Source organism: Panthera uncia (assembly GCF_023721935.1).
Source record: "Panthera uncia isolate 11264 chromosome C1 unlocalized genomic scaffold, Puncia_PCG_1.0 HiC_scaffold_4, whole genome shotgun sequence".
NCBI classification, from domain to species: domain Eukaryota; kingdom Metazoa; phylum Chordata; class Mammalia; order Carnivora; family Felidae; genus Panthera; species Panthera uncia.
The window spans coordinates 746694-767631 of NW_026057585.1; the positions used below are offsets into that span (position 1 = coordinate 746694).

The following is a 20938-nucleotide window of genomic DNA, read 5'->3' on the forward strand; positions in this document are numbered from 1 at the left end:
GGCTCGAACTCACGGACCGCGAGATCGTGACCTGGCTGAAGTCGGACACTTAACCGACTGCGCCACCCAGGCGCCCCCAGTCTCCCCATTTCAACCATAGTTTTAATATGGTCACCAAGTTAGATGGTGAGGATTCTGTAGCTTAACTTGCTTATCCCTGTGTTTAGTCCCTAGTCCTGACTTCAGTTTCCATGCCGATGAGTTCCTGGAAGTCTACGTGTCTGCCTCTGAACACCCTAACCACTTCTGGATCCAGATCATTGGCTCCCGCAGTCTGCAGCTGGATAAGCTTGTCAGTGAGATGACCCAGCACTATGAGAACAGTCTAGTGAGTTACTGTAGGGACAGGGTTGGGTTTGATGAAAAGGGGGCCTTTTTTATTGTGATGTGTTCTCTTTTTCTCCTAGGGAACAACTACTTGTTCTTTCTCCTCCTCGTATTTACTGCTTATCTGTTTTTTAGCTTGCCCATCCTAACTCTCCCAATCCTGATCCCCCTCCTCATGTGCAGCCTGAAGACTTGACTGTGCATGTGGGAGACATTGTAGCAGCACCTCTACCTACAAATGGCTCCTGGTACCGAGCTCGGGTCCTTGGCACTTTGGAGAATGGGAACCTGGACCTGTACTTCGTTGACTTTGGAGATAATGGTGATTGCCCACTGAAGGACCTCCGGGCACTCAGGTCAGTGTGGAGGCCGGGGTGGAGTCCCAGCTGTTAACTCAGCCCTGGCCATCGCAGGTGGTGTGCTCTTGGCACTCATCACTGGGGGGTTGGGAAGAGAGCCTGCTGACAGAGAGCAGATGATTATCTTCTCCCTTGGGTTCATTGGTGATGTCTAGAAACACAGACCTTGTAAGAGGCCCTTCTGGCACTGGGATTCTAATTTCAGTTTCTTTCCTTTAGGAGTGACTTCCTAAGTCTTCCATTTCAAGCAATAGAATGTAGTCTGGCACGGATCGCCCCCTCAGGTAAATTGGTCACAATACCTATTGACCTTGCCTCCAAATAAAATAACTTCCTTATAGCACTTGGCAGGATTTCTCACATTCCCAGGCTTTTTGAGTTCTGGGCACTCAGTTGTCTTTTCCCTCCCAGCAGTAGAAAGCAGTAACCAGGAACACGCCTGGCAGGCAGACATAGGTGTCTTTTGGAGTAGAAATAGGTGGGTATAATCTCATCCCATCAGTAGGGACCCCTTCTTAGGCTCTCCCTGCAATCTTTTGCCAGGTGAACAGTGGGAAGAGGAAGCTTTGGATGAGTTTGACAGACTCACTCACTGTGCTGACTGGAAGCCCCTGGTGGCTAAGATCTCCAGCTATGTCCAGACTGGGATCTCAACTTGGCCCAAGATTTACTTATATGATACTAGCAATGGGAAGGTACGACTGGGGTCCACTCATGGCTCACCGTCTCGTCAGTATATTTATATCCTCATTCACTTTTTCTTTCCCAGAAGCCCTTATCTGATATTTGCTATTATTCCTGCCTCCTAAGATCCTGCTTACTGAAGGAATGTCTTTAATTTTTTTTTTAATGTTTGTTTATTTTTGAGAGACAGAGACAGAGTGTGAGCGGGGGAGGGGCAGAGAGAGAGAGAGAAAGACACAGAATCTGAAGAGGCTCCAGGCTCTGAGCCGTCAGCACAGAGCCCGACACGGGGCTTGAACTCACAAGCTACAGGATCATGACCTGAGCTGAAGTCGGATGCTCAACCGACTGAGCCACCCAGGCACCCCTGAAGGATCACTTCGAGTATCACTCCTAACCCTGCTGTCCTGGTTCCTCAGATATGCCCCTCTCTACAGAGAACATCATTCCCTTTGCATTTTTCTTCTTAGAAACTTGATATCGGGTTAGAATTAGTTCGTAAAGGATATGCAGTTGAACTTCCTGAAGACATGGAAGAAAACAGAGCCATCCCAGACATGTTGCACGATGTGGTGAGTACACGTAATGTGCTGCTCCGGGGCGAGTCTGCCCCGGGAGACGGGAGGGCTTCTGGTCACACGTGATGTGCTATGGAGGGCTTTCCTAAGGGGGCGTCCTTGTTCCTCTCAGCTATCTGACTCCACTGCCTTAACCAGAGCCTGAGGACAAAATGAGAGGGCAGCCTCTCCTTTCCCACCAGCCACTACAGTCTTCTTCTCTCGTCTTCATCCCTGCAGGCCACAGAAACAGAGGTCTCTCTCGGCAGCATGCTCGCTGAGACCAGGAAGAGCCCTGGAGAAATAGCAAATACCCTGTCCTGCCTCAGCTTGTCAGGTACAAACTGCATTTCCTCCCCAGAGCATCTTTGGGAATTACTGGTTTTCAGTGAGTCTCTCCAACCTAGGGACAGTGTTAAGACTTAGCTCTTAAAAAGCGGCCACAGGGCACCAAGAAGTCTGTATTCCCTGAGTCTCAGTGGCCATGCCTAACTTCCTCCCCTTTCTGCTAAGCAGAAGCTGCCTCTGTGTCTGGTGATGATAATCTTGAAGAGGACTACTTACTGTGAAGTCAGCTGACGCCGTCTGCTGTGCTGTGTGAGTGCACCTCTCCTCTGTCTAGCAACAGGAAAGTAACCAGGGGGACAGCCGGGGCTTGCTCTGTCCTCCCTTCCCTAGCCCATCTTAGCATGACTCTACATCTGCTTTCCTGCAGTTTCACTCGTTCTCAGGTTGAGCCTATTCAGACTTTTGTGTCTATGTGTTTGTGTCTTGGCAGGATTTGGTGCCTGGAGAGAGGAGCCTATGATAAAGGGATCTATGCAGTCCTTCTCTATTACCTACATGATCTGGCTTGCTGTGGACCAAATGCAAGCTCTCCTTCTGTTGGACTACCACAAAGAGTGTGGGGTGGAGAAGAGGACAAGTACATGTCCCTTCTCCACCTGCCCGACCCCATCTTCTTCGAGTTTGCTTCCAGGCTGCTCAGCCTCTGGTCCACTGCTCTCTGCCAGGCGATTATTGTATGCTTCTGCAAGGCTGTGTCCTTTTTGAGGCTGGAAAGCAGCCAGGTTTTGGTCAGTGGAAGTGATGATTCTGCAGACTTCTGACTCACCTCCTCAGGTGACTCTGTTAATTAAAGGAGGTTTTTGAGTGGTTAGCTCAAAGACCGCAGTTGAGTTGGGAGGCACAGGCACAAATCAACATGATTATATTAAAAAGCCTCAGGAAATGGGAAGAGAACACTGCCTCCCAGCCTCAACTGCTGAAATGTTATTGGAGGTAGGTTTTTTGAAACAGTGCTCCAGCTATTTCCCTGTTAACTTTGGTTAAAATACAAGTTAGACAAAGAGAGGGCAGCTCAGGAAATACTCTAAAGTGCTAGTGTAGTATCTATATGTATACACACACACACACACACCTCCATGAAGTGAAAGAGAACTTCCATAGCCGTTTAAATCATTTGGGGGATTCTTTGATGAATAAAGTTCTCAAGAAAATGATCTAAAACTAAATGTTGGTTGAATCAAGGTAGAAGCAGGACTATGGGTCCTGGAATTTGTCACACACCTTACGTGGAGGGCCCGTCTTTGAAGTGAGTGTCCATCCCATGCACAGATCCTATCCTTTCCCTAAAGGTATTTCAGAATTAAACATTCACTAAGAACCAAACCAGTTTAGGTTTGGGCTTTGTGAATAAGGACCCCACCCAAACTAGGTATTTGGAAGAGGCCTGGGTTCTGGTAGGTCTCCACTATGACCTTACGGTAAGCCTTCCGGGAGGCCATGTCTTCACGCACCCCTGCATCGTGGCCAGTAGCATTCAGCCAGTGAGAGCTGTGAAAGGGACTTGGCAGCAAGTGTAAGTGTGTAGTAATGCGAGTGGTGGGGTAATGGCCGATGAACAGGGAGGGCTTTTTTTTTTTCCAATATATGAAATTTATTGTCAAATTGGTTCCCATACAACACCCAGTGCTCATCCCAAAAGGTGCCCTCCTCAATACCCATCACCCACACTCCCCTCCCTCCCACCCCCCATCAACCCTCAGTTTGTTCTCAGTTTTTAAGAGTCTCTTATGCTTTGGCTCTCTCCCACTCTAACCTCTTTTTTTTTTTTTCCTTCCCCTCCCCCATGGGTTTTTGTTAAGTTTCTCAGGATCCACATAAGAGTGAAACCATATGGTATCTGTCTTTCTCTGTATGGTTTATTTCACTTAGCATCACACTCTCCAGTGCCATCCACGTTGCTACAAAGGGCCATATTTCGTTCTTTCTCATTGCCATGTAGTACTCCATTGTGTATATAAACCACAATTTCTTTATCCATTCATCAGTTGATGGACATTTAGGCTCTTCCCATAATTTGGCTATTGTTGAGAGTGCTGCTATAAACATTGGGGTACAAGTGCCCCTATGCATCAGTACTCCTGTATCCCTTGGGTAAATTCCTAGCAGTGCTATTGCTGGATCACAGGGTAGATCTATTTTTAATTTTCTGAGGACAGGGAGGGCTTTTTAAGGATCTGTAAGATGAACTACAAAACTTAAAACTAGCACATGATGCTTTATGCAGGGTTTTGTTTTTTTAACCTAGTAATTAGGCCTACCCATATACCGCATGGGTTTTCCCATAGCCAAAATTTTCAAAATTTATTTTCTCAGAAAACTCTCAGTACCGTGTGTTAGAGAAAGGCTCCAGTGAGGGAGCATCTCTGATGAGTTTGTGGAATCTTGGAAGAATCCTTGGAGGGCTGCCATTGATTTGACAAGGTTTCGGACCTTGGCTGCAGTGAACTACCGCGGTCTCCCCCTCCCCCCCAAAGCAGGCTCAGCCCTGGGGTTGGCAACTGCTCCACAACAGGGTCACGAGGCCCACTAGTCAGTCACCAGGCTCCTCGGCCCCTTGGCCTTCACTCTTAAAGGGGACCCTGATGTAATTCATTGGTAGGACTTCTTGCTGAGGAAAACAAGCAGTGCCTCATTCTTAGCCGTGGCTTCTTCCCGTGAGTACAAGTCTGTTCCATTTATGTGGCCTTTATGTCTCATCAGTTCATGTCCCAGTTGGATGGGCTCCAACACACCCTGTCCTTGTCTGGAACACCCTCTTCCATTCCATATTTATTTTGTCTTTTGAAATCCTCCCCTTGAGCCAAAGCTGTGGGGTCCAGCTACCTTCTTGGATTTTCTCCACATCCAAAGAGAAGGAATTCATACTTGTCTCTAATCCAATCTGATATATGTGAAGGAAAAACTCCCAACAAGGCTTGTCTTTCTGAATTCCCTAGTCCCTGGCTTTTGCTCTTGGCAAGTACACAGTTACTGGTTAGAATAAGTAAATGGATTTTGGAGTAGAGGGGAAAGCAAAGGAATCTAAAATCCTTGGCTCTCTTCCCTGACTTTTCCATCAAACGTTTATTCTATAGTGAATTCAGTTCTGTAAGGCTAATGTTCCACTACAGCCAACCCTGCCTTCCCCCACACCCCCAAGAAATAGTGAACACTTGAGGATTGCACTACCCTTTATTTCTAGAATGAAAGGTGTCCTGAATCACATCCTGGTTCGCAGTGGTCAAGGCTCCCAGCCCCTCAACAGGAATAGGCATGTTCAGGGAGGCTCACTGGGCAGGTGGCCAAGTTCCCTTTCAAGGGGATATACCATAAAGATGACATTGTCCCAGGGAGGGAGGACAGGGTGATCTGGTCTGACCACTTCAAAGCCCATATAGCTGAAGGCCCGTAGCAAGGCACCTGTGAAAAAAAATTAGAACATTTTTTGAGGCTCTATACAACTGTTTCCCTGGATTTGGCTTCTTTAGGGAGTGGCTGAAGGGAAGCCATGTAGTGCAAGCATTAGGGTGGTCTGCTTTGAACTAACAAACCTACACTCCACCCCTGGCTCTAAGGCTTGCTAAGCTTTGTGACACTGTACAAGTTACCTTTTCGGAGCTTTAGTTTTCCCATTTATAACATGGTGATCTTCCTCAGAATTTGATTAAATAAGATGATGATCATGAAATGCCTAACAATGATGGTGTACTAAGCTCTTGACCATCTTCTGTCCCATAGAAGCGGGGGAGGAGGAGGGAGGAGGTCGTAGTTTCTGGAACGTGTGCTCCAAGCATCCGGATAAACCCATTCCTGTCTTCCTGGCCCTATACCCAACACTTTCACACTGTAGGTGCTTAATACATTTGAGGTCCTTTCTGTCCTACCAGCTACATGCCTTGAATAGTTCTGTTAATGTCACCAGTGCTTCCTCGGTCTGGCTTCTGAAATCTACCTTCGAGGCTTTTCTCACAATCCAAGTGTAACCTAACAGAGTGCTAGTTGCCTTCATTTCCTTGGAACAGGGGTGGGGATGATGGTGGTTAAATCCCTGAAATGTGTATGAGTGTGATCTTTTTTAAAAAGTTGGGGAAGAGGGTCTCCTACAAAGGAAAAGTTGCTGTCAGCTGCTTCAGCACCATGGGCCAGAAAGGACTGCCAATCCCTACCTCTGTCATTCCGGTTATTTTGGAAGCTTACAAACACCAAGTCCACGTTGGTCTTCTCCTCCACATACTCCAGTGTTGCAGTCAAACTAGGGGCCAGAAAGAGGAATCCTAGTTGATGAAATATTTAGTGAATTCAAAATCCAAACACCTACTTGAGTAGAAGAAACCTCATGGCTTAATTTTTTCCTGACCCAAGCCAGGAAATGAAAGTTGATAAGCTGGTGTTGGTAAATGTTTCTCCGAAGCCCAGGGATTACAACAGGACTGACCTCCATATCCTAGAGGGGCCTGGGGAGAAGGAGCCACTCTAGAAAGACAGTCCGAAGACACATCCTGTTGTTGATCCTCACTTCTGTGTTTCTGAATCGGGGTCCATCAATCTCCCGGGGGGGCTCTTCTCCCTTGAAGCCCAGATCCTGGCTCAGCTCATGGGCTTGCCTGCATGCCAGTTCGGTGGTGTGAAAGTATCTAGCTCCTGAATCCACCCTCATGGGTTAGCACACCCACCACCTGATTATGACATGATGAAAGAAGGGACCCTCCTGCCTCTTCCCCGCTCACCCACCCCACTTTCCTATCAGGGCTCAGTCACCTTTCCCAGTTGCCTTGATCCAAGGCCTGATATGGGATATCCAGGAAGAGTCGATGATCACTGAGAAGGCCGTGCCAATGGGTAGAGGTCTGGGGGGTGCGGCGGAAGTGGAAGTCTAACTGTACTGGATCCTGGTGAAGCAGGGGGTCAGTAGCCAGCACCGTCAGGTTCCCAGCCTGGAAAGGGAACAAGAGTAACACAGTCTCCTGTTCTCATCTAGTCCTCAGGTCAGATCTCAGGCCAATTTGGCTGTGTCTGAGGAAGCAAATTTGGGGCTGACCGAATTGGAGCCAAATCCTCACTCTGTCCCTTAGTCCTAGGACCTAATTCTCTATTGTGGAGTTTTCCTTGATACCAATCTGGAAACCAGTCAATGCAGTTGCAGTATCACTGCCTGTTAACCTCACCCGAGGGGTGCACCAACACTTCAGAAACATATTTACATCACAGAGCTTTGTTTTTGTTTTTGTTTTTGTTTTTAAGATTTTTAATCACACCCAACATGGGGCTCGAACTCACAACCCCGAGATCAAGAGTCGCATGTTCCACCAACTGAGCCAGCCAGGCACCCCTAGGGAGCTTATTCTTTAAACAATGCCGTGTCATCTGTTTACGGACTCACTGACTGTGCTCTTCCACTTTTTTTACATCATGGGAGTTTTCTCTGAATTCTCGGATTTCTCAGTTAAAATGCAGAGGTCACCCACAGGCATGTTATTGTAGTATGGTACAGGGCCAAGTCGAGGAGTTCTAGGTTCTAGTCCTCTCTTGGCATCTAAACAAGTTTCCGTCCCAGAACTCTTAATTCGTTCTGCTCTTTGTTCCAACCTCATCTTTCCCCATCCTGCTTCTCACCACCAGCTCTGTGATCTTGACTTAATATCTCTGGGCCAGAATCCTTGTTTCCAAAGCAAGTAGCTGTTCTGCGTGAGCCTCGAGATCTAAAATTTGTTCTCCAGTTAGCTAATTATGCCCCTTCTCCCTAAGGTGTCATCACAGCAAGCCAGGGGCCGCCCCCGCACAGCATCAGTGTGCAGTCCACTTACCGAGTATAATTCTTTAAGCTGGTCGTGGTCACCCTGCTCAGTGCTTCTGACCCCCTGGAGGCCTGCTGGGGACTCAGGAGCACTGAAGGCAGGAACGGGGCCGGAGTGTCAAGTCCTCCCGTTCCTTATATATGATGCTGGTTAGGAAAAGGGGGCCCAAATTAGTTTACCTCTGCATCTGAGAAGGGGAGGGGTTCATAACTTCCAGGTACATAGGACCAGGCTCTGGCACTATCTTTTGTGGATGAGCCTATCTGCTTCCATTCTCTCAGGCCAGCCAGGTGGGAAAATTTTAAGTTCCATGCCAGCCTTCCATCCTATTTTGCTATTATTATCTCTTGCCACTTGGGAAGTTCCTTCAAATTCTCTTATTTTTCCTGACAGTTTATGTAAACAACTACAAGTAGAGAGGAAAACAAGTACCTTTTATAACAAGGCAGCATCTTCTCCCGGAGGGTGATCCGGTATTTGTAACAGTAAAGGTAATAGGCGTATGGTGACCAGATCGGGTAGAGGTAGTTCCGTGTTTTTCCCCTCTTGATATAAGAAAGGGAGAAGATAGAGGGGCGCAACCTGTTACAAGGCAGTTTCTCAGTTCAGTGCCTCCCTGCGGCAAAGTGAGGTTCAGAGATGAGTGGCAGGGGTTCAGGCAGCCTGGTGTCATTGTGACCCGGTGGGCACTATGACATGGGCAAAGGGTCAGACCTATGTCACTTCAAGACTCCACTCTGCTGCTCCTCCACCCCACCCAACCCCCTTAACTAAGCCTCCTACTCACCTAGTATGTACTTCATGGCTGTACCAGTGATTTTTTTTTTTTTTAATTGTACCAGTACTTTAGCTTCTGTACTGATTGGTGAATAGCCCTGCCTGAACACTTGTTGAGTGCCCTCAACCTGGCCCCTTATTCCAGCGGCACGCGTGCATGTGCGCACACTCGTGTAACACACACCACACACATCCCACTTCAGCAACTAAATGGTTGGTGTCTGACACTGTAGGTTTCCAAAGCCCTGATCCAATGCCTGACTTGATTCATTGGTTCTCAGTTCCTATCAACTCAATATTTTTATTGTCATCCCTACCTTTAATAATCCAGGGGTGCTACACATTGTTGAACTTTCTCATTGCGCTGGAGGGTAGAAATTGCAAACTATAAATGCCTTTAGGAGCCAAGACAGCTAATGGAAATTAATGGAGCTGCTGGGTGGGGCTGTAGCAAAATGGAAAGCTCATAAACTAAAATAAGCTGACAACTCAGTTTCATCCAGTTGCAGAAATGCAGACTCAGTGCTTCCAGATGATATGATTTTTCAACATAAAATGGAAAGATAGATTTTTGTGCTAAATTCCTCCAAATTTTTAAAAGGGGTGGTTATTAAAAAATAAAAGCTGTTGATTAAAAAAATCAACATTGTGAGCAAAATTTGATTCTGGGGCCACCAGTTTGAGACCTCTGCATATTCATTCACTCATTTCATTCAACAAATATTTATTGAAGGCCTACTGAAAGCCAGGCAGAATTCTAGGTGCCGAGATCCACCAATAAACGAAGATCCCTGCGTAATGGAACTTAGCTTCTAACAGTGAGAAGACAAAAGAAAACAGTAAACATTGTAAGAAAACTTAGGATGTTCAATGAGAACTGCTATGGAGAAAAGAGCAGGATAAAGGAAGATCAGGAGGTGAAGGGGGTGGGGCAGGCTGGGGAAACAAATACAGTGATCCAAGTAGGCCTCATTGAAAAGATGGCATTTAATCGAAGACTTAAAGGAAGTGAGGGAGTCAGCCAAGCCAGCATCTGGGGATAAGAGGATTCCGTGCCTACGAAACAGTGGATGTAAAAGCCCTGAAGAGAGTGCCCGGTGTTTTCAAGAAACAGCAGGGAGGCTGCGGTGTAAGTTCTGAGGAAAGCAGAAGGTGAGGTCAGAGAGCTAATGGGCCAGATTTGGGAGAGCCTTGTAGACTACAGTGTGAGGAAAGTCACTGTGAAGTTTTGAGTAGAGGAGTGATATGATCTTATCTATGTTTTTTAAAAGATCCTGACTGTTGTGTTGTAAATAAACTGGGGAGCATTAAAGGAGATTTGCCAAGAGACTACTACAGTGATCCAGGAGAAAGATGGTGTCTTATTCCAGGCTGAAGCACTGAAGGTGGTGCGAAGTGGTTGGATTCTGGAAATTGTTTAAAGATAGAACCCCAGGATTTCCTGGAGCATGAGAGAAAGAAGTTGAGTCCAAGAACTGAAAGAAGTTTCCATCAACTGAGATGGGTAAGGTTGCAAGGTGAGACAGTTTGAAGCAGGCTCTAGAGACAGGTTTAGCTTGGAGCATATTAACTTTGAAGTGTCCACTAGACACACAAGAAGAGGAGTAAGCAGGGGCGCCTGGGTGGCTCAGTCCGTTAAGCGTCTGACTTCGGCTCAGGTCATGATCTCACGGTCGGTGGGTTCGAGCCCCGGGTTGGCTCTGTGCTGACAGCTCGGAGCCTGGAGCCTGTTTCAGATTCTGTGTCTCCCTCTCTCTGTGACCCTCCCCCGTTCATGCTCTGTCTCTCTCTGTCTCAAAAATAAACAAACGTTAAAAAAAATAAAAAATAAATAAAAAAGAAGAGGAATAAGCAGCAGGCTATTCGAGTTGGGCGAAGTTAGGAGAAGTCCAGGATGGAGAACTTTGGAAGTCATCAAGACTGAAGGAGATCAAAGCGGGGGTGTATACTGAGAAGAGTAAAGATCCAAAGACTGTCCTAGGCAGCACCCTAAGAAGTTTGGAGAAAAGGAGAAACCAGGCAAGGAGACTGTGAAAACTGGTGAAGTAGGAAGAAAACAAAAACAAAACTGGTGTCCTGGAAGCTAAGCGAGGAAAGCGCAATTAGGAAGAGGGACAACGTTTACCGGTCAAACAAGTAAAACAACACGATGCTGAGAGCGCCCTTACACAATCTCCGCTGCCAAAACAGACCCTGCTCATCCCATCTAGATGGTCTTCTCTCGAGGGCTTGAGACCCTCGAACGGTCCAGACTCTACCACAGTTTCCTTTTTCTGTGGCTCATCTCCCTTGTGATTTTGAATTCTGCTTTAAACACGAGCTTAAATACCGCAGGTGTAAAGATTAAGGGTTAGCCTCCTCCCGGGGCTGCCATAGTTTTCCAGAGGATTCCATCCCTCCCCCACTTTTAGGCAGATCTGCAGTAAGGAAAAGGGAAAGCAGCGTCCCTCTTCCCTCAGCATCCGGTTATCACAGAATGCCAGAGCTGGAACCCTCAGAGCTACTGCAGCTAAACCGAAGCCCCCATTTTAAAGCGAAGCCAAGAGGGACACGGTGCCTTTTCCAGCTCCCTCCATGATCTGCCAATAACTACGGGCGTCCCTGCCCCGAGAAGAAACAGGGAAGAGGGGATGAGGCAGCGCTGAAGCACGGAGCGTCGACCCAGACCCTGGCTGGGAGGCCGGTCAGACCCGGGCCGGGCCTGCCCCTCGGCTTCGCCTGCGGGAGCAGCGGCGGCTCAGGCGCGCCGCGGGCAGCCGCTGGGGCCTTTCCTGCGCCGGCGCCGGGGGCCTCCTCCGCTCTCCCTCGGCGCCGGGAACATGGCGGCGGCTGGGGCGTGGGTGCTGCTGCGAGGAGCCGTCCGGGAGCTGCTGCGGTTGCCGCTCGCGGGGGCCGCCCCCGGCCCGGAGCGCGGCTTCAGCCTCTCTCACAGTCGGGTGAGGCCCAGCTCTGAGCCGTGGCGGTCCTCGCCTCCGGCGGGGCTCTTTACGCCCGAGTATTGCTTCCGAGGGGTTCCGGCCTGAGGGTGGCGGGTTCACATTGTGCCGGCGCCTGAGGGCGCCAGGAGTTTCCCCGGGAGACTCGCTCACCCCCGATCCCCGACTGCCAGGGCACGGTCATCGTGGAGCGCTGGTGGAAGGTACCGTTGGCTGGAGACGGCCGGAAGCCGCGCCTGCACCGGCGACACCGCGTTTACAAGCTGGTAGAGGACACGAAACACGGGCCCAAAGGCAACCTGGAGCTCATCCTCACCCAGTCGGTGGTAGGTAAGGCCCGGCAAAGGTATCTCCTACCTCAGGCTGGCCCCGTTTGGCGTCAGCTCTTTCCTGCCCTCCCCGCTTAGCTATTTCTCGCCATTTGTAGAAATGATCTGCTCTGTATTTGAGGAGAGGAAGCCATAAAAAGTACTGTGATTGTGCCATTGGCCTCCTGCATAGAAAAAGGAACGCGAATGGGGCAACTGCGTAGAGGGGAAAGGAGGCCCAACAGCATGTGCTACAATGACTGAAACCCTGTGATGGGACAACTCTCACTTTGTACAGGGAATGTGAAACTTCTAAATCAGGCCGTAAAAAAACTAATTAGAAGTCCCTTAAGTGTTGTTCTTAGTGAGTATTAATATTTTTTCTAGGAGGAATAAGTACTGTGAGAGAATAAGAGGTGCGTCTTTGATCATCGCCTCTTTAGGAGGTCATCTGATCCAGTGTCTGTTCTTGGCAGGACTTGGAGTCCGGGGTGACCTGGTCTCAGTGAAGAAACCTTTGGGCCGGAATCGACTGTTGCCTCAAGGTCTGGCTGTATATGCATCCCCTAAAAACAAGAAACTCTTTGAAGAGGAGAAATTGGTGAGCAGAGGGACTTGGAAGAATAAAACCTTAAGATTTCTTCTAGCAACTTCCTTCCCTTTGATATTTAACTTAAAAACGAAATAGGGATTAGAAGAATAGGAATCCAGAAACCCAGCCTATGTCCAGCATAATAAGAGTTTGATATTTATCATGGACTCATTTTTCTTTTCATTTTTTTCACCTTTAACTTTCTTTTTCTAGCTGAGACAAGAAGGAAAATTAGAGAGGATCCAGACCAGGGCAGGTGAGATGGTGAGTAAAAACATGGAGGAGTTACCAGCCTTTTCCTGAGAGGTTCCTTGATTTCCTTGAAGTATCCTGATTGCAGACACACGTGTAGGAGAAAGGGGAAATGCTTGGCTGCCAAAACTGGTTTTGAGAACTCCTGGGAGATCCTGACTTGTTGGGTGAAGTGCCCTAGCTTATTGAGTAAAGCCCCAACCCAGGTAGTAGGGGACCCATGGAAAAGTGTGAGATGAGGGCTCTGCCTCCATAGATGGACAAGTCACAAAAAACATAAGACACATGAGAAAGTGATCAGTAACTTCAATGCAGTAGATTAGAAGAATGACATGGACCAAAAAGGATTAGAGTGATGGAGAGGGCTTTTCTTCAGATGGGATTAGATTGGCCCTTGTGGGATTAGTAGGCTTTGGATAGGCCAGGAGGGTGGGAAAGGTATTCTTAAGGGAGAAAAAATGTACATAGATAATTAAAGCACGCTTTAACATAAAAGGTAGACCAGTCTAGCAAAAACAGAGGACTCATACAGGATAATACTTAATACAGGATACATACATACATACATGAGGATAATACTCAATACAGGATAATGTAAAGGGAGTTGGGGTGAGATTTGTAAAACATTTTGAATCCTCGGCTGATGAATTTATATTTCATTCTATAAGCAGAAAGGAATTGTTAATGGGATAGAGGTGGGACTGAAGGGCCAGAAGTATTGGGTTAAAATGGTCTATGAAAGCCATTCTATCCTGGGATGTATCAGTGGTCCCCATTGATAAGTCTAACTTTGACATGGCCTGTTTCTCCTTGCTTAGGAACAACCAGGAATAGGTGATGTTCTCCTTCTTTGTACAGAATCAGCCTTGAGGCAGTAGAAATATTCGCTTTCCTATTCATCTTCTCACCTGTATGCTTGTGAGGCAGACATTGTGCCTCTTTCCTGAATTCAGACCTTGTGCCTCTTGCTAACATGTTTCTTCTCCTTTGATTCCAACTCTAACCTAGCCCCTGTTTATATTTTCTATCAGACAGTGACGTTTCTCAAAAGCTGTCACCTGGAGGTGGGGATGAAAAACAACGTCAAATGGGAACTAAACCCTGAAATAGTTGCCCGCCATTTCTTCAAAAATGTGAGTGTTCCCAAGCACCAAGCACCACTGTCCCTCTGAGGGCAGAAGCTACCCCTGGGAAGGAGGCCCAGGATCGATCCCTTAGTTAGGAAAGGGTGTGATCGTCCAGCTGGAGTTAGGGAAAGTGTTCTTGGTTGCAGGGTTGAGAAAGGGAAATGACTAAAGAGTAAGGGTGGTCAAAATTTGAAGACTGATAGGAAAAGATGGTGGTATCATTTATTTCCTCTCTAGGAAAAACCTGGGAAATGTGACCCACTGTGGAGTTTCTACTCTTGTGTGGAGGAAGTGATTTTGGTCTCAAGCCCTGTTTCTCTTTGGTGGATCCTCCTCCCTTTCTGAGAAATCAGGACTGAGTTTCTCTGCCACTATCTGTGGCGGGTAAACATGGTATCAGCCAGGGTAAACTCAGTTTTATTCATTCCTGTACAGGAAATTCCAGAACCTTTTTTGAGGTTGCCTAGAGTTGCAGCAACATAAACAGAGCTCCTTTTGGCTTTGACTTTTTTGCAGCTTGGTGTTGTGGTTGCCCCACATGCATTAAAGTTACCAGAAGAACCCATTACACAGTGGGGCAAGTACTGGTGTGAGGTGACGGTGAGTATTTTACGTCCTGTCTCCTTTTTCTGGCTGGGTAAAAAGCTTGGTATTAGCTCTTACCTGCCCAGCTAACCTCTGAGGATTCCTTTGGTTTTGTGTACAGGTAAATGGACTTGACACTGTGAGGGTACCTATGTCTGTGGTGAACTTTGAGAGGCCCAAGACCAAAAGATACAAGTACTGGTTAGCTCAACAAGCTGCCAAGGGAATGACCCCCACCAGCTCCCAGACTTTCTGAATCTACTCTCCCTCAAAATCAGACGAGCAGAATCAGGGGCCCCTGGAGGGCACAGTCAGTTGAGCATCTGACTTCAGCTCAGGTCATGGTCTCTCAGTTGGTGAGTTCGAGCCCCACATTGAGCTCTGTGCTGTCGGTGCAGAGCCTGCTTTGGATCCTCTGTCCTCCTCTCTCCCTGCCCCTCCCGCACTCACACCCTCTCCCCAAAATGAATAAACAAAAAAGAAGAGCCGAATCAGGAGCAGTGGAGCAATGATGGGCCATCACCCTGATCAACTCCCAGCTCTGACGAAATAGTGGAATTTTACAGAGCATATGGAGACATCAGCCGAAACTGCATGTACACGTTGAATCCTCCGTATTTCCCACCTCTGTCTTGGACTATTACCACATCTGGCCTTACTGGGGTAGTCCTGCTCAGGGAGTACCAGGCTGTAGATTAGATAAGCTGAATATTAACAGATGGAAACAGTCCGGATCTTATTTAGCCTGAAATTCACTGGAACAAATGGAAGAGCTAGTCACTGTCTCCATCACTAGGCTCATTCTCATACAAACTGAACATTTGTATCTCAAGAGGAAATAAAGAGATTGTGTTCTTTTTACTTATTTTTTAGTTTATTACAGTCTTTACAGTTAATTTTATGCAGTTATGATTTAGTACTGCACCTTTATGTCTTTACATTTCTCTCAAGCAAATGGCACCATGTATGGTCTTTATGTGTGTGCGTAAGTTTTGATAAATTTTACCTTTTTAATTTTTAGTTTTTTTTAATGTATAGTTGACAACACCATGTTACATCCTCAGGTGTACAGCGTAGTGATTGGATAATTCTATACATTATGCTGTATAGCTACCGTTTGTCACCATGCAGTGCTATTACAAAACCATTGACTAGAGAGATTGTGTTTTTAGATGCTGTTTACCGGGCATGAGTAGACTGGGGGCAGAACTTCCAAGTAGATTGTACTCTTGAGCTACTGGGGTTTGGTGCTAAAAAGGAAGGGAAAATAAAATTCATTTATAGGCTATATCCCGTGGGTGCTATGGGCAAATTACTTAACAAGCTGATATGTCTTAGGTCTTAAAAGTCATTTTTGTTAGGTATATTTATAAAGCTATAAATATGAATAAGCACAATGGATTCTACTTTTCTAAAGGGATCCAAATAAGGCCTAAGGGTAATTGTTGGAGAAAGTGAAGCTGCAATGAAAAAAGCTTAAAAAGGGAACTTACTTTGTTTCTGTAACCCTGAAATTTTGAAAAAGATGGCATCTTGGTTTCCAGAGCAAGGTTAAGATATAGGGCTAGTCATTGGGTAATTATGGAACAGGTATCTTGATAGGAGATAAGGGAAGTAGATAATTCTGCCTAAGTTCAAGGTCTACGAGTGGAAAAAAGATCCAACTGTTGACAAATGGATTGTGCTAGTCACTCCAATACAATGTGAGGTCACACAATTTATGACTCTGCTGTCTTTATCAGAAGCTCAGAGAGACTAGTTTGTAACCTAATGTTTGAGCTCACCTACCACTATGAGTCCATCCCAACTGATAGAAGTCTATCATCAGTTGCGCTGAAAACTAGCCAGCCACACACTTGCAGACTCCATAACTCAAGGTGTGTTGAAACTTACGACTGGTGTTGTTTGAAATCTGCCATTTCAATGACCTTCATCCCTACTGTTACTGGTGAAAAGCTCACTTAACACATCTTTCCACACCACCATGTCCCCATCAGAACATCTCTGAAATTGCCTGAGCAACAACCACAACATTCCACACAGCTCGTGTCAAAAGTGTTTAAATATTTGTCATAGTGTAAGTTCCTGGCGAAACAGACTGAATTGGAAATTTGTGTGCAGGAAGTTTATGGTGAAGGGATCTTAGACTGGGTCGACACCTGTGGGGGAGTCCAGGAAGCAGGATTTGGTAGAGGAGGAGGTTAAGCTGGTCTCAACAAAGACCTCGATCAGTCCCTCACACTCAAGCTAGGATGGCTGTGTGGAAATGTGTACTCTTATTGAGGCAAGTGGCCACATACGTACCCCCACATTGGCTAAAAAGGGGCCATGTCCTTGGGTGAGGTGTCTGACTTCGGGAAAAGGCAGCTCCCAAGGGGACTCGGAAGAGCGCCATCCGCATTCTTAGCAGCTTGGGAAATGAGTGCTTCAGTCCTGAAGCGGGGAATCTGGGCAGCACACTAGGTCTTCACTATAGTCCACCTTTCGTGCTGTTCGGATCCATTGTTTCTTGAGTTCTAGAGTGATCCCTTCAGGATTTGATGGGCCTCTTTTCCTGGGAAAACTGGTTAACAGAGGAAGGTCTGGGACAGACCATAGCCCCTGCTGCTGTAACTTACCCTGTCTGCACTGGTACTCATCTCCCTTCTCTACTCCCCATCTAGATTCCTACCCACACCCCCTCAACTTGTACTTCTGGTCCAAATAGGTTACCTGATAAGGTACCTGGTCATATTGCCCTTGCAGGCCATGACTGCATCTGTCCATTATCAGAATTGATACATGTGTCAGAACAGTATTCCCAAGTGTGGAATACGCTGTCTGTAGACCCTAATGAGGTTTGTCAGGCACTGTATTCCCTTCTTGGGAGTGAGATGTGAGAAGTAAAGTTTCTCCTTTACTTTGGAGGGAACATCCTGGCATGGTCCAGACCACTGGACCTCTAAAAACATTACTGGGTATTTGCAGTTTTATGTACCACTACTTGAAGGATGTTTATCCTATCAAGGCCTCTAGTGTACTTGCCATTTCTTGCTCATCCTGTACAATTACCATGATGTCATCAATGAAGTAACATGGTGATCTGTGGAATGTCCATATGGTCCAGGACGTATTATGACAGGGTGGGAGGTTTTACATGGTCCAGGTGCAAGACTATTCCTGCTCATCCCAGTAGTGAAAGTACTTTTTATGGTCCTTTCTTACAGAGATGGAAAAGAATATATTGCTCAGATTAATGGCCGCTTATCATGTACCTGCAGCTGTGTTAATCTCTAGCAAAGACACCACATTTAGCATTTAGCACAACAGATACAATTCAAATGACTTGATTGAGATGGCTGTCATCCACTGTCATCCTCCAAGAACTTTCTGATTTTACCAGGGACCAGACTGGTGAATTAAATAGTGTTTTAATGGGCCCACCATCCCTGCATCCTTTAGATCTGCAAGAGGGCCACTACTGTGATAGTTTTTATTATCTTGGCCTGAGATGGTAGCGGCAACTTCAGGAGCTTCGTGTTGGCCTTTCTAACCCTATCATGGTTAGTGTAGTTCTGCCAACTATCAAATATATCCATCTCAGTTACCCATTAAGGACCAGTGAAATGACCGCTGGGTGGATCTATGAACCCAGTAGGACCACTGAGAGCTAGACCTGAGTCTGGAATACATTTGTCACCCCATCCCCATACACTGCCACTCTACCAGGGGGCCATGATGATGCTTCAGATCCATGGACATCAGTATCAGATAAGACCCTGTATACAACAGTTTCTCAAATGGTTGAATGTGCCTCTTTCTCCAGCATGTATTAAGCAAAGGTCGTGAGTCCTTATAGGACCAGGGGAATTATTACCTTGAATGAAGTAATGTGATGATCTGTGGAATGTCCATATGGTCCAGGACATATTATGCTGGACCTGCAAGAGGGTCATGCTGTTTCAAGGTCTTTTGTTCTAGGGGCCTAGCCTCTTACATCAGTTGTTTCCAGCTGAAAAACTGGTTCGGGAAGACTTCTTCCACTGACAGAAATCACCTTCCCATTATAAACAACTAAAAAACCAAAATTATAAAAAATGTTTATGGATATTGAAAAGCAAGTAGTACAGAACTTCATTAAATGAGAAAAGGGAAATAAATGAGATGAGCCCTATGATAGCCTCAGTTTACTGAGAGTTGTGCCCAACTCTTTTTTTTTTTTTTTGACAAAGATACCAAAACAATTCAATGGAGGAAAGACAGCCTTTTCAACAAACGCTAGAGCAATAGGCACAAAATAAAACTTAACCTACATCTAACACCTTATACAAAAATTAACTCAGAATGGCCACGAACCTAGAGATAGTTTCCTGCACTGTGCTGTAGGGAGCATTGCAGAGGGGGGAATCTCAAAGCCAGAGATTAGAGCTGGTGGAGGGTCATGAAGTCCCACCTCCCCTTCCCATGCCAAAGCAGTTCACAGAAAGTTAAAACAGAAGTTTCAATTTTGGTTCAATCTCATAACACAAAAATATCTAGGTTCCAATAAAAAGTCATCATGGGTTGCCTGGCTGTCAGAAGAGCCCACGACTCTTGATCTTGGGGTGGTGAGTTCAAACCCCATGTTGGGTGTAGAGAGATTACTTAAAAAAATACAGTTTTGAGGCACCTGGGTAGCTCAGTCGGTTGGGCATCCTACTTCGGCTCAGATCATGATATCACAGTTTGTGGGTTCGAGCCCCACATCAGGCTCTGTGCTGACAGCTCAGAGCCTGGATCCTGCTTTGGACTGTGTGTCTCCCTCTTTCTCTCTGCCCCTTCCCTGCTTGTGCGCTCTCTCTCTCAAATATAAATAAACATTAAAATAAAGTCATTATATATGGGGAGGGGGTCTCTCATCATACCAAGAACCAAGAAGATCTCAAACTGAATGAAAAAAAAAAACAATAGGTGCCAATACTGAAATGACAACACAGCAGGGCCTAATCAACATTTATAGAACACTCCACCCAACAGCAGCGGAATAGACCTTTATTATGCTCCAGCAGAACATATACCAAGATAGACCGTAACCTGGACCATAAGACAAATATCAACTGATTTAAAAATGGAGTCATACAGAACATGTTCTCTGATGACCATGGACATAAGATAGAAACCAACAGTAGAAAGAAAGGAGGAAAATCTTATAATACTTCAAAGCTAAATGCACTTCTAAATAATTCATGGGTCAATAAGGAATTCTCAAGGGAAATAAATTTTAAATACATTGAACTGAATAAAAATGAAAACATACCAAACATTGTTGCACACAGCTAAAGCAGTGCTGAGGAAAAATCAAAGCACTAAATGCATACATTTTATCTAAAGTCCCACCTCAAGAACTTAGAAAAAGAAGACCAAAGTAAACTCAAAACAAGCATAAGCAAGGAAATAAAAAAAATAAGAAAAGGAACAGAAAGCAAAGGAATTTATAAAAGAAAAAAAGAGAAAATCAATGAAAGAGCTAGTTCTTTGAAAAACACCAATAAAATCGACAAACCACTAGCAAGACTGACTAAAAAAAGACACAAACTACAAATATCAGGAAAGAAACAGCATATCACTAGAAACTTCACAAATATCAAAAGATGACAAGGGGGGGCGCCTGGGTGGCTCAGTCGGTTAAGCGTCCGACTTCAGCCAGGTCACGATCTCGCGGTCCGTGAGTTCGAGCCCCGCGTCAGGCTCTGGGCTGATGGCTCAGATCCTGGAGCCTGCTTCCGGTTCTGTGTCTCCTTCTCTCTCTGCCCCTCCCCCCTTCATGCTCTGTCTCTCTCTGTCTCAAAATAAATAAATGTTAAAAAAAAAATTTAAAAAAAAAATAAATAAATAAATAAATAAAAAAAGATGACAAGGGAACACTATAAACTCTACATGCATAAATTTGACAAAATGGACCAAATCCTTCGAAAAGCACAAACTACCACAACTGACCCAGGGTGAAACAGATTGTTTGAATAGCCCTATAACAATTAAGGAGAATTAATTCATAAAGATCCGCCCCCCCCATGTCCCCCAAAAAAGCTCTCAGGTCCAGATGGTTTCTCTGGAGAATTACCAGATGTTTAAAGAGGAAGTAACGCTAACTTTGTATGATTTCTTCCACAAAATAGGAGGGAATATTTCCCAATTCCTAGTATTACCATGAAAACAAACAAAACAATAGTACAAAAGAAAGTACAGGTCAATATCTCTCATAAATATAACTGCAAAACTCCTTAACAAAGTATCAGCACATAGATTTTATCAAATTGTGGTAAGATTTATATACCATGCTCAACTGGAGTTTAT

General features: G+C 45.8%; 3 protein-coding genes across 6 annotated transcripts in view; 2 read left to right on the forward strand and 1 right to left on the reverse strand.

Annotated features, from left to right (window-relative positions):
* Positions 1-3833, forward strand: part of TDRKH (tudor and KH domain containing) — a 15419-nt gene extending 11586 nt beyond the window's left edge. For 2 of the 3 annotated variants that reach the window (XM_049616246.1, XM_049616247.1), the window contains 8 exons: positions 168-328; positions 511-683; positions 906-970; positions 1230-1381; positions 1841-1942; positions 2168-2264; positions 2444-2524; positions 2706-3832. In XM_049616246.1, coding sequence (XP_049472203.1) covers positions 168-328; positions 511-683; positions 906-970; positions 1230-1381; positions 1841-1942; positions 2168-2264; positions 2444-2496 — 803 coding nt within the window. In that variant the 3' untranslated portion in view covers positions 2497-2524; positions 2706-3832. Of the gene's footprint in view, positions 1-167; positions 329-510; positions 684-905; positions 971-1229; positions 1382-1840; positions 1943-2167; positions 2265-2443; positions 2525-2705 lie in introns of all 3 variants that reach the window. The other variant, XM_049616248.1, reaches the window with a different exon arrangement.
* A 1594-nt stretch (positions 3834-5427) lies between these two features.
* OAZ3 (ornithine decarboxylase antizyme 3) lies at positions 5428-8654 on the reverse strand (the record flags this gene model as incomplete). The annotated part of the gene is given in 6 exon segments (XM_049616252.1): positions 5428-5674; positions 6421-6506; positions 7013-7188; positions 8059-8133; positions 8135-8195; positions 8482-8654. Coding segments are annotated over 6 exon segments (714 nt in total), but the record flags the coding sequence as incomplete, so codon positions are not given.
* A 2938-nt stretch (positions 8655-11592) lies between these two features.
* On the forward strand, positions 11593-15491 carry MRPL9 (mitochondrial ribosomal protein L9). Of its 2 annotated transcripts, none has more exons than XM_049616250.1 (7): positions 11593-11762; positions 11936-12092; positions 12547-12671; positions 12876-12926; positions 13946-14047; positions 14558-14641; positions 14725-14847. In XM_049616250.1, exons 1-7 carry the CDS (start codon positions 11646-11648, stop codon positions 14749-14751), a joined length of 663 nt encoding a protein of 220 aa, XP_049472207.1. In that variant the 5' UTR covers positions 11593-11645; the 3' UTR covers positions 14752-14847. The 2 variants fall into 2 exon arrangements, with proteins under 2 accessions (XP_049472207.1, XP_049472206.1); XM_049616249.1 differs by having other exon boundaries at positions 11605-11762; positions 14748-15491.
* The last annotated feature ends 5447 nt before the right edge of the window (positions 15492-20938 follow it).